Genomic DNA, 12,720 nt, shown 5'->3' with positions numbered 1-12,720 from the left:
GAGGCCCCATCTACTGTGTAAAAGATCCCAGGCACCATTTCGAAGAGCAGGGGAGTTATCCCCAATGTCCTGGCCAATATTTATCCTTCAATCAACATCACAAAAACAGATTATGTGGTCATTATCACATTGTAGATTGTGGGAGTTTGCTATGTGCAAGTTGGCTGCTGTGTTTCTTACATTACAATAGTGACTACGCTTCAATAGTGCTTAATTGGCTGTAAAGTGCTCTGAGACATCCAGTGGTTGTGAAAAGCATTATATAAATGTAAGTCTTTTTTATATTAAAAAATACTTATGTCAAAGTACAATATTTGCAGTCATTTGAAATGATGTGTGGTATTTTGGAGCAGAGTAAGAGAATCCAATGCTGGTTCAACAGTTTTTTCCATTTGTTAGAGGATAATCGATTATAAAATTCTGTTCCTACAAGTCTGCAGTTCTGATTAAAATATTGTGTGTTTTTAATGAGCATCATGTGTGCCATTTCATTCAATATCTTAATTTGAAATTTTGATCATCTAAGTCAAGGGTCGACAACTGCAGCGGCTCCGTAATATCTCATTTGCAGCTCCCAACCATTATCAGCAGGTTCTCAGACAATTGTCCAAACTTTAAACTGAAGTAAACTGTCAATATTACGATCTTATTAGTCATAATAAAGTATATTTAGAGGAAATATTTTACGCGTTGTGCAGCATGTATAGAAGAAATTAAGATGTTTCTGTGTGAAAAGGAATATGAACCTGGTGAACTAACAGATCCTGATTAGTTACAAAAGTTTTATTTCATGGTTGATATCACTGACTATTTAAATATCCTTAACAGAAAGCTACAAGGACAGGGACCTTTAGCTCTCCTACTTTTGGAAGAAGTATTCTCTTTTTCGAGCGAAAATTGGAATTATTTCCCCCCAAATTTTTTTTTTTTGGAGATACAGCACTGAAACAGGCCCTTCGGCCCACTGAGTTTGTGCTGACCAACAACCACCCATTTATACTAATCCTACATTAATCCCATATTCCCTACCACATCCCCACCATTCACCTGCCACCTACCTACACTAGGGGCAATTTACAATGGCCAATTTACCTATCAACCTGCAAGTCTTTGGCTGTAGGAGGAAACCGGAGCACCCAGCGGCAACCCACACGGTCACAGGGAGAACTTGCAAACTCAGCACAAGCAGGACCCAGAATCGAACCCGGGTCGCTGGAGCTGTGAGGCATCAAATCAAATATAGGGGAGGAGGTTTTGGCACATTTTTTCCACTGCTTATAAAGAATTTTTTAAAAATGTATCAATTCAAAAGATTTTTTTTAAAATGCAGTACATAAAATTAAAGAAACCTTTGCTAGTCGATTTGAGGAATTTAGAAAGATAAAGGAAACGCTAAACTTGAGTCCGATACAACGTCATTGAACTTTTCAACATTTATGTTTTATATTCTTATCAGTGCCAGAAAAAGTCAGGCAATTGTCTGTTTATAGCATCAGATAACTGCATAATGTTCGTTAGATTCTTGATAAATGATTTTATCACCTTTTGATTTGTGCTTATTCCTTTACTCTATCTTTAAGATTTTTTTTTTGTCTGCAGATCCAGACAGTTTGAATTTTAGGCAAATTTCTTAAGAAAAAAAACTCCTCAGGTTAAAAAATGGTTGCTGACCCCTAGTCTAAGTCATTTACTCAATTGCTTGCCTGATTCTTCTGTTTTAAAAGAAAAAGTGAAACTGTCTTTTATACCAAATGGATTGATGTCTGTGCCAAAAAGAAAATTTAATGAGAGCTTCAGAGTAGCTCAGGTGTCCAGTCTCATCCACCAGTGGTGCTATTTTTGCCAGTTCCTTAGCATTTAATAGGGCCAAGTCTGATGAGACCCACCTACATGCAAGGGACTGTGCTATCAGCTCACTGACCATAAAAAATGTCTGTCAGGTATTATTACCTTCATTTGACTGCATTTGTTACTCATTCTCTGGATGTGGGGCTCACTGCCAAGGCTAGCATTTATTGCCCATCCCTAATTGCCCTTGAGAAGGTGGTGGTGGACGTTCTTCCTGACCTGTTGCAATCCGTGTGATGAAACTGCTTACAGAATACTATTGACCCAGTGACAAAGGAATGTCCAAGTTAGGATGATGTGCAACTTGGAGGAAACTTTGGAGGTGCTAGTGTTCCCATGCATCGGTTGTCTGTCCTTCTAGGTGTTAAAGGTCACACGTTTGGGGAGTGTTGCTGAAGAAGTGGTGGCGGGTTGCCACAATGCCTCCAGTATATGGTACACAGTATGCGCTGGTAGTGGGAGGGTGGTGGATGTTTAAGCCAGTGGGTGGGTGCTAAACAAGGAAACTGCTTTATCTTGGATACTGTCTTCAGATAGTGTTGAGCTTAAGTATTGGAGCTTCGCCTACCCAAGGAATTGGAGAGTATTCCACCATACTCTTAACTTGTGCTTTGTCGGTGGTAACGAATATTTGGGGAGTTGGTAGAGAAGCCACTTGTCATAGAATACCCAGCCTCTGACTGGCTCCAGTAGCCATGGTGTTTATGTAGCTGGTCCAGTTCAGTTTCTGATCAGTCAAGAAAACCCTAAATGTCAAATGAGGAATATTAATTTCATCAGTTGGAAACTTGCATTATACTTATAATCTTGCAGTTAACTTTTTTTTAAAAAGTGCTAGCAGCCAAGATGGCCACCGCAATTTGCATCTGAAACACCTTTTCATATTCAAAAGATCCACCCGAGCCAGAGGTTTGAGCAGCATGGACCCAGGACTATGGCTTGCTCTATGTGTCATAGAGAGATACAGCACTGAAACAGGCCCTTCGGCCCACCCAGTCTGTGCCGACCAACAGCCACCCATTTATACTAATGCTACATTAACCCCATATTCCCTACCACATCCCCACCTTCCCTCAATTATACTACCACCTACCTACACGAGGGGCAATTTACACTGGCCAATTCACCTAACAACCTGCAAGTCTTTGGCTGTGGGAGGAAACTGGAGCACCCGGCGGTAACCCACGCAGTCACAGGGAGAACTTGCAAACTCCGCATAGGCAGTACCCAGAACCGAACCCAGGTCACTGGAGCTGTGAGGCTGCGGTGCTAACTACTGCGCCACTGTGCCGCGTCAAGTGATTCAATTACCTAAAATGGCTTAATTAGCACGGCGGTCAAGGCAATCCTAATCTATTAACTTTGACAGAGAACCCCCTCCAAGTGTAAATTGGCATCCTGGGGGCCTGTGGAGCCAATTGCTAACCTTGAATTTCATTAGAAGGTTCCAGAAAACCTGAGGCAGCCATGTGATCCTCTGTCCATCTTGGGGGAAGCTGGTTTTGTTTCCCTTGGGCAAAGAGAGAAGCGAGATGAGCAGTAACCCGGTGGGTGCAGCAGCAGAAGGCTGTGTGCGTCTCTCCCTCTCTTGCTCTCGCTCTAGAAAACATTGTTAAAAACTGTCTGTGACTGTGGACCCTCCAAGCCTACAGACTGCTGCAGCCAGAGACCAGGGGGATCGACCCAACTACAATTCTGTCTCCAAGAAAACCCTGAGCAAAGTGGGCCAACCACAAAGTGCACTTTGACCAGCCAAGGACTTCAAAAATACAGCTTCAGCTGGAAGACTATTGGATCACATACTCCACAGACTGTGTATTTAAGTTCCATTTATTCTGGACTCCAATCCAACCACCAAATGTTTTTTTCCCCTCTAATCTGTTTGTGTGTGTGTGATTCTCATTTGAATGTGTGCGGAAATGTGTAGCGTGTTTTCTTTTATTATTTTAAATCGGGGTTAGATTGTTGGGTATAATAAACTTACCTCTTTCTTGTTTAAATTCAAGAAAACCTGTCCAATTGGTTCTTTCACAATCACAGTAAAGGTAAGAGGTAAAACTCTCATGGAGGTGGTTAGCACAACCACTGTTTAAAAAGGAATGAACCCTGTTGTGGTCAAATAAGAGGAAGGGCAAGAGGGCTGACTGTGGCTCCCACCTCACTTGGCTGTAGGATGGGGGTGGGGGGAGGGTTGGTGAGTGGAGAAGGTGCAGGTAATGCAATTGAATGTCAAAGGGAGGTGATTGTTTTATGTTGGAGATGGCCATTGCCTGGCATGTATGCAACTCAATTGTTACTTGCCATTACAAGCCAAGCCTAGGTGTAAAGGCCTGCTCGGGTATAAAATTGAAGCCCAACCTGACCACATCCATCACAAACCCAACCCAGGCCCGAGTCCTTTAATTTTTCTTCGCACCCGGCCCAACCCGACTATCATAATAAAGTTAATGATATCAAACAGGTTATTGTGCTCTATCTCGTCCAAATGTTGTGATCCAGTTCATTAACGTTATCACCACCTCAGGTAAGTGACTTTAGAGCGTATTCAATCTGGCCCGACCTGACCCAAGCCCGAATGCCAGACCCGGAAGTGCGACCAGATCCGACCCGAACCCGACACATGTCGTCTGGTCCTGTCGGGTTCGGGTCGGGTAGCAGTCCTTTAATCAGGGGTACAAACCGAGTGATTTCCTTACCCCCTCCCTTTTTTAGTCAACACAGTTTTTGGAGGGTTGTAGGGCTGCAGAGATTTGGAGTGGTGGGGGTGTATGTGCAAGGCCATGAAGATTTGAACATGAGCAATACAGAGGCCAATTACCATTTTCTTACTGCTATTCCTAAGCTCAGTGAATTCAATTCAGAGAGATTGGACTGGAAGCTAAATTTCAGTGAAAGGAAAGATTGATTGAAAAAATGGCAGATCAGGTAGCAGGCTTTCCCAGTGCTGTTTGATAATGTACAGTACTGAAGATTCCTGGTGCTGTCTGATTATTAGTCTACAGTACTGCAGTACTGTTTGATTGAAGACTTCTGGTTGATCAGCATACACATAATGGCCAGCACCTTGAATAGCCTACAAAGAAGAAAAAAGATATGTTAATGTTGACAAAGTATGTTGAACAATTTCTAGTACTGACATTTAATACAATTTTACATAAAGGTTCATATCACTTTAAAAAATATATATACTTACCCTAGATTATTTGGTGTCATGGGTGAATCTCAACCCTCCAAAGCTTTCAGAGTGTACATCTATCCTTTAAGATCTTTGTAAGTGTTTATCTGGCAGTGCTACAAAAAATCAGCAAGCGCTGCTTGTTAATTGCTTTTAAACACGGGACTGTTGTTCCTCTATAAGATTATAGTTCAGTCTTAGAAAAGATAAAGTATCCCAGAAGCCCTGATTTGAAGTATTAAAATGCAAAACAAATAATCTAATAGTGATCAAATACAGTTATGTATTTATTGAACATCTTTCTTCCAACTGCTTGAGTACATAAAATTAAAGATCTCAACTCTAGGAGCCGAACTAAGTTTTTATAGATAACTTTCAAATACACAGTATTTCTCTTTTCTGTCAGAAATATCAGCCTGTCTCTCCTGAGACTTTCAGATAACGTCTTGACTCCCTCATGATTTTTAAGCAGTCTTCTCATGAGATTACCATTTTCTCTCTACAAAGAAAGACTTGCTCTTCTCTAGCACCTTTCACAACCTCAGGATGTCCCAAACCACTTTCCACCCAATGAAGGTCTTTGTGGATTGTAGTTACTGTTGTAAAGTAGGAAACGCAGCAGCCATTGTCCACAGCCAGCTCCCACAAACAGCACTGTGATAATAACCAGATAAAACGGAAACAAATCGCGTCAAACCGTAAATTAAAAAGAAAACTAATATCTTACTCCAACGAAGCACCCAATAGGCAGTTAGGTGAACATTTGATTTAGTAGTCTCTGTTACAGACATAGCAAGTGAGTAGTCTCTGTCACCGACATAGCAAGCGAGCAGTCTCTGTCACCGACATAGCAAGCGAGCAGTCTCTGTCACCGACATAGCAAGCGAGCAGTCTCTGTCACCGACATAGCAAAAATAAAAGAACAAAAGGTCTTATAAATTGTCATCTTAAAAAAAAAATAGAAGGCTTAAGGGCAGTCCTCCATTGGTCGGTTGTCCTTCCAGCTGCTCTGAAGTTCCTCTCACTGCGGCTAGTGCTCGCCGGAATGCAAAGTATACTTCTAGTGAGCCTGGCCAATTTAGGGTATGCAACACTGTGTTCCTTCCACCAGCCCAACAGATCACGCTAGTTTGCCATTGCCAACACCGCAGGCCTCTGCACTTCATCATTTGTGTCTATTTCTTCATGAACATTCTCCTGTTCAGCAAATTCAGTCACTACTTTTTTGGCAGCTGTGGGTTCATTGTCAACCGCGTTTGTTTCCTTCACAGGGTTTTCTGTTTTAAAGTTGTCGATAAGTTTGCGCACTTCAGAACAAACTTCTTCCCTGTCATGGCTAGACAACATTCGCAGCTGATTAAATTTAGGCCAGAGAAATGTTGCTATTTTGTGCATGTCATTTACTTCAACTTTCTTCAGAAGCCACTTTCTGTCGTTGCCTGACAGCTGCTTGCATTGAAGTATCTCAAGAAAGTGGCATACAGAGTCGTTTAAGTTTCTCAAACCATGGAATTACCAGGTTCAATTTAGGATACTGGTGTCCCTCGAGTTCCCTCTGAGCTTCCTAAAATGGTCGGAGAAAATCAACCAAAGACTGCAAGACATCGGGGACGATGTTTTCCCCACGCTGTTTGAGTTTCTCGTGCAGCTCATGATAAATATCCTGAATTGAATTCACTGTCACATACTGTACTGTACCTCGTTTCTCCCATTGGATTTAAAGTTTTAGACAACTGTGCAGCAAGACCAGACTGTTTAACATGTGTCACCAAGGCTTTGGCATGATGCATACCTTCTACAACATCTGGAGATTCGGAAGCTAATTCCTTTGGATCAAGTGAATGTCGAAGGACGGTGTTATATACATGTTCCTGACAATCCAGACGTCAATATGGTCCAAGAGCAAGCACTATGTTAGTGCCTTGATATGTCACCCAGACTAATTTATTTAAATTTGCTGGGTCAAATCCAAAAGTATTCACTAGCAGCTTTAAAATCTCACGCCTGATGTATTCGCCAGTTTTGGCATCCTCCAGTGGAAACATTGCTGTTGTTAAAACTTTGGCATTCAGTTTCAAATCTAGTGATGTAATAACAGGTTATTGACATGTAATGGATTTTACGGTAGTTGTCCGTCCACATGTCAGTTGTCATTCCCACATTCACATCCTTTAGTATGTCAGTAATCTGAGAAATTAGTTGTTCTCTTCGGCCACATCACGTCACCTTCTTGAAATTGTACTTGGATTTGGTAACACACTTGATGCTGGTGCTCGACCGTATATAGCACCCACATTGATAAGCTCTTGTGCTATCTCAACAAATCCTTCAGCAGAGACAGTTTGGAAAGGTCGAATATTCTTGCAATAGAGAGTCATGCATTTGTCTGTAATTTCTGATTTCTTGTGAGCGGGTATTTTTTTTTTTGCTCATCTGTACAAACGCAGTTAGGTACAACTGACTTGGCCCTGCTGTGGGTCGAGTACAACCTTTTTCAGTGTGCTGCTGCAAAGATGAATTTCCCGTCTTTTTGCTGTCATATTTTAGTAGAAGTTTGCAAGATTTGCATTGTACAAATCCACTTGAACTTTTACTATTGCGCAAAACAACAGCATTGAAATGTTTTCAAACCGAAGATTTACAATTTCCGGCTACAGGACTTTCCACTGCTAAACATTCTCCAGTAGACAGCATTTGTTTTACATCCATAGTGTACTGTAGTGCAGAATCACCTTTGGATGCATGGAAGCTACAGCAGGAGCACGATGATGTCATAGAGACGCTCACTTGCTCACTGCAGAGTGCGGAGTCCAGATTGCATGTTTCCCGCCTTGAGCTTAATGTTGAATTGAAGATTTCTTCCCAGAGGCAGCACTGTCCAGCCCCGACCCAACCCGAGCCCGAATGCTGGACTCGGAAGAGAGACCCGACCTGACCCATGTTGTCGGGTCTAGTTGGTTCGGTTCGGGTAGCCAGGTTGTACTTGGGTGTTGTCCAGGGCTTGCTGCATGTGTGCATAAACTGTTTTGTTGTGAGAGCTTGTGAATAGAGCTGAACACTGCAACCATCAATAGCCTCACATCTGGCCTTATGATAAATGGCCTCATTAATAAAACCGTTAAAGCTGCTTGAGTCTAGTACGCTGGCCCTGAGGAACTCCTGCAGTGAAACTGAAATGATTGTTGTCAAGGTCTTCAGCACTGCAGCTGGAATACTGCTGGGGCTTGTAGTCTTTGCTGTGTCCAGTGCACTTAGCCATTTCTTTTTGTCATGAGCAATGAATTGAATTGACTGAAAACTGATATTTGTGATGGTGGGGGCCTCAGGAGGAGGCAGAGAAGGATCATCACTCAGCACTTCTGGCTGAAGATGGTTACTAACGCTTCAGCCTTACTTATAGCACTTGTGTGCTGGCCTCTGCCATCATGAAGGATGGGAATGTTCATGGACCTTTCTCCTCCCATTATTTGCCTAATTGTCCTCCACCATTCGCATGGATGTGGCAGGACTGCAGAACTTTGACCAGCTCCCTTGGTTGTAGGATCGTGTAGCTTTGTCAATAGAATGCTGCTTCTACTGTTTGGAAAAGAAAGACTTGCACTTAAGTAGTTTTTCATGATCTCAGGAAATCCCAAAGCACTTTGTAACCAATGAAGTGCTTTTGAAATGCAGTCAGCGTTGTAATATAGGAAACGTTCAGCATGCGTATAGTCCAGCTTTACAGTTGGCATACCCTGTGCAACAGTAGTTAGATTGCCGCTAACATGATTATACAAAATGGTTGATTTTTAAAATCTAGCTTCAATAAATATGAAAATTATGCTTTTGGACCCTCCCATGTAAGCAAACCACTTCAAAATAGTATGAACATATTCTCCTATTTCAGTGCAGTGACAGCACCTGGTAATTACCAAGTGAAAATCTTCTCATCTGCTATATTTATTTGAATAGCTGGAAGCTTTTAAAAAATGGATATTTTGAATCTAAAACAAAGGCTGATACAGGGTACATATAAAATACAGCATCAACTTAATCCTCCTGCAATTTTACTGATGCAATAATTCCTCTAAAATGGTAAATGCAGACTAGACTGAGTCAAATCATTCAGGGTTGGGAGAGCAAAGTAGATAGTTATTGACTGTTTTGTATGTTTTGGGGACTAAGGGTGCATCATTTCTTTGTTTTGAAACCAAACATTGGTTTCATGGGCATTGCTAGTTTTTTTTTTACAATTGACAAATGCTACTTTTATTGTATTGTCTAACTTTCTTTTCCTCTCTTTCTCCCTTTTTAGCACATTGAAGCCTGTTTGTATGGGTTTCAATCTATTGCAGAAACCAATGATGTCAACTATTCCGATGTCATTCCAGGCTTGATTGGACTTATCCCAAGGATAAACATCAGCAATGTGCAGCTAGCTGACACTGTAATGTTTACTATAGGTAAATTGCTTTGCTTTGATGAAGATATTTGCCAGTGAGACAGATATTCTTAATACAGAGTTAGCGTTTGACCGCTCTAAATCTAAATGTCCCAATGAAGTAAGCTGGCACCTCTGACATTACAGCACTCCCTCAGTTCTACATGCAAGTGTCCATGTGGATTTTGTGCTCAAGTCTCTAAACTGGAACTTGAACCCATTACGAGGGCGGCACAGTGGCGCAGTGGTTAGCACCGCAGCCTCACAGCTCCAGGGACCCGGGTTCGATTCTGGGTACTGCCTGTGTGGAGTTTGCAAGTTCTCCCTGTGTCTGCGTGGGTTTCCTCCGGGTGCTCCGGTTTCCTCCCACATGCCAAAGACTTGCAGGTTGATAGGTTAATTGGCCATTATAAATTGCCCCTAGTATAGGTAGGTGGTAGGGAAATATATAGGGACAGGTGGGGATGTGATCGGAATATGGGATTAGTGTAGGATTAGTATAAAAATGGGTGGTTGATGGTCGGCACAGACTCGGTGGGCCGAAGGGCCTGTTTCAGTGCTGTATCTCTAAACTAAACTAAACCTCTACCTCGGGAGAGAGAGACTAGATTGATGCTCAATGGTGTTGAAATAGCTAAAGATGACATTTAAACTCAATTTTTAACATGGGTTATCATTGTTGGGCAGTCATCAACAAAGAAAATAGAGTGTTGAACTATAAAGCCAAAATCCTAGAGTACAAATTGGAAGAGGTTATGCTGAAACTGACTAGTGTTCTCATCGGACTACACCGATATATGCTCAGTTCAGCTCACTGAGACTCATGAGAAATAGGCTCTGGAATCTGTTCGCAAGAAATACTGTGATCAATTCCTAGAATCAGAGGACTAAGTTGTAAGGAATAGTTGAAGAAACTTGGACCTTTAAGGACTTATAATGTGAATGGTCTAGAAAAGGTAGATTTGGGACTTTACTTCAGACTAAATCAAAATACTAGGACAAGACGACACTGAATGAAACTAATAAGCAAATTTAGGACTGATATCAGGAAATTCCTCATAGAATGTTCTACTCATGGAATGAATTTCCAGATGAGCTAGTACATGGAAAACTCTGGAATTATTTAAGTAGTAGTTGGATGATGATATGGGTGGGTCTTAGGGTATTGTGAATGGTGAGGTAGGATGGGCCAAATGATTATGCTCATCTTTATCTCTTATGACCATGCAATAGCAGATATGGACAGTCAGTGACCATGAGGTTGTGACTAAGGCATGTTGAGGACAGTTTATTTGACATCAGGCAGTACTTGATGCTTATGTGAGCATTCCAAGTGATTATGCTGCTATCTCTAACCTTGCTTGATAAAAGAAGTACCAAATGGTTAAGCAACTTGTAATCATATTTGTGATTCTTTGTGAAATGGGACTGATGTACTCATGTTCAATATTTATTGAAATTTCTGCTTTGCAAACTTATGGCCCTGGCAGAAACTGTTTCAATTTGAAAAGGCATTCAGACTTTGATAGGGTGAAGGATTCTGGTAATTCCCATCGTTTTGTGAAGACGTTTGATTGAATCCTGTTTTTTGGCACTGTAGCTGTAAGTTGCATGTGCATATTATCTATCTGTGGGATAAACATGGCAAATTTCTGGTTATGAAAATTACAATGGACTGTATGACTGCTGGGTCACTTCAGTTTTGACCCTGGCCTTGGAGTTTTGGCCTTTCCAGATTAATGTTGCACAATTATAAAATTATTTCCTTGTACCCACTTTCCTGCTTAAAATCTGGAAATGAGTATTCATGTGCTAGCTGCTCTACTTAAATGATAATATCCGACCCGAACCTGACGGGACCCGATGACATGTCTGGGTTGGGTCGGGTCACACATCCGGGTCCAGCATTCGGGCTTGGGTCGGGTCAGGCCAGGTCAGGCACAGTGGCAGTGCTGCCTTTTGGTCAAGGAGGGAAAGGGAAGTAAGAGTAAGCGTCATTAATTTCCGGTAGTTGAGTCGGGTCGGGTGTGGGGGGAAAAAACCAAAGGACTCGGGGCCCAGGTTAGGTTCGGGTTAGATGTGGTCAGGTCGTGCCCGGGTCGGGTTTAAATTGTATACCCGAGCAGGCCTTTAATGTGCAGTTTAATAGTCATTAGTTGATGGCTATCACTTTTTTAAAAAACTACTTCTAATCTCTTCTGTAGGTGCACTAGCTGAATGGCTGGCTGATCACCCAGTGATGATTAATAGTGTATTGCCATTGGTATTGCATGCTTTGGGCAACCCAGAACTTTCCATATCCAGCGTTTCCACACTGAAGAAGATATGTAGAGAATGCAAGTATGATCTACCTCCTTATGCCGCTAATATTGTGGCCGTTTCTCAGGTAATGATCATAGAGATTTAAACGTTACTTTAGCAGCAGATGTTACTGCATTTGTTTACATTTAGAAGATTAAACTTTAATTTTAAAGTAGCATCATAAGAATTTTGACATATGGATTTTTGTGCCAGCTAACAGTGATATTGAGTTGCTGTGGAAATTGTATGTACCTGGACCACACTCTCTTGGCTGGCACAGACACGATGGGCCAAATGGCCTCCATCTATACCATAAATTTTCTATATTTCTATTTGTATGTTTACCTTGCAAGGTGACTTGTAAGGGCCATGCCACTGATTGACAGGAAAAAGTTGAAGTCTCTACTGACAAAATGGTTGTATAGGTATTTGCTTCAGTTATACCTTAAGGTAATCACCCATTTCCTGATGAGCTAAGAAAAGAAAGGGAAGGCCAGTGATTAGAGAGAAGGCAAAATGTTTTTTTCCCCTCTAATCGTATGCCTATAGCTTTGTTTATTGGGACAACAGTCAATGATGTCAATCATCAATTGCATGATTATATTTATACTACTGATCTATAGAGTGGAAATATCTTGGGTGGGGTAATAGAAATAAGTCATGGTAGTGGAGTTTCTGATCGTCAACCAGATCACCCTCCCCCTTTTCAGTCGAGCACAAAGTCACATTGATGTAGGTGAATGGAAACTGGAATTCAGTTATTTTTCAAGTAAAGGATGTGGCATGAAGGTGGGATCACCTTAAGGAACGTAGGTTAAATGAACTTCCAGCCAGAAAACTGTCAATGGCACATAGCAGAAATGGAGGTAGTCATTTAAGTGTGTCAGAAGACAGACTGATCATTCCTTAATAAACAATGGGAATGGTTGAAATGCATAAACTTGTTTTTACCTCATATTTATGGTAAAAGGGATTA

The 12,720-nt window shown here is 41.5% G+C and overlaps 1 protein-coding gene across 4 annotated transcripts in view; it reads left to right on the top strand.

Moving 5' to 3' along the window:
- The window catches only part of ipo13b (importin 13b), a 200,659-nt gene that overhangs the window by 107,747 nt on the left and 80,192 nt on the right, over positions 1-12,720 (top strand). For all 4 annotated transcript variants that reach the window (XM_068037110.1, XM_068037112.1, XM_068037109.1 and 1 more), the window contains 2 exons: positions 9,318-9,465; positions 11,648-11,829. In XM_068037110.1, coding sequence (XP_067893211.1) covers positions 9,318-9,465; positions 11,648-11,829 — 330 coding nt within the window. The remainder of the gene's footprint in view (positions 1-9,317; positions 9,466-11,647; positions 11,830-12,720) is intronic.

Source organism: Heterodontus francisci, chromosome 8 (assembly GCF_036365525.1).
Source record: "Heterodontus francisci isolate sHetFra1 chromosome 8, sHetFra1.hap1, whole genome shotgun sequence".
NCBI lineage: Eukaryota > Metazoa > Chordata > Chondrichthyes > Heterodontiformes > Heterodontidae > Heterodontus > Heterodontus francisci.
Note: the sequence above shows the minus strand (reverse complement) of the source record. Positions and strands in the feature narration are given on the sequence as shown.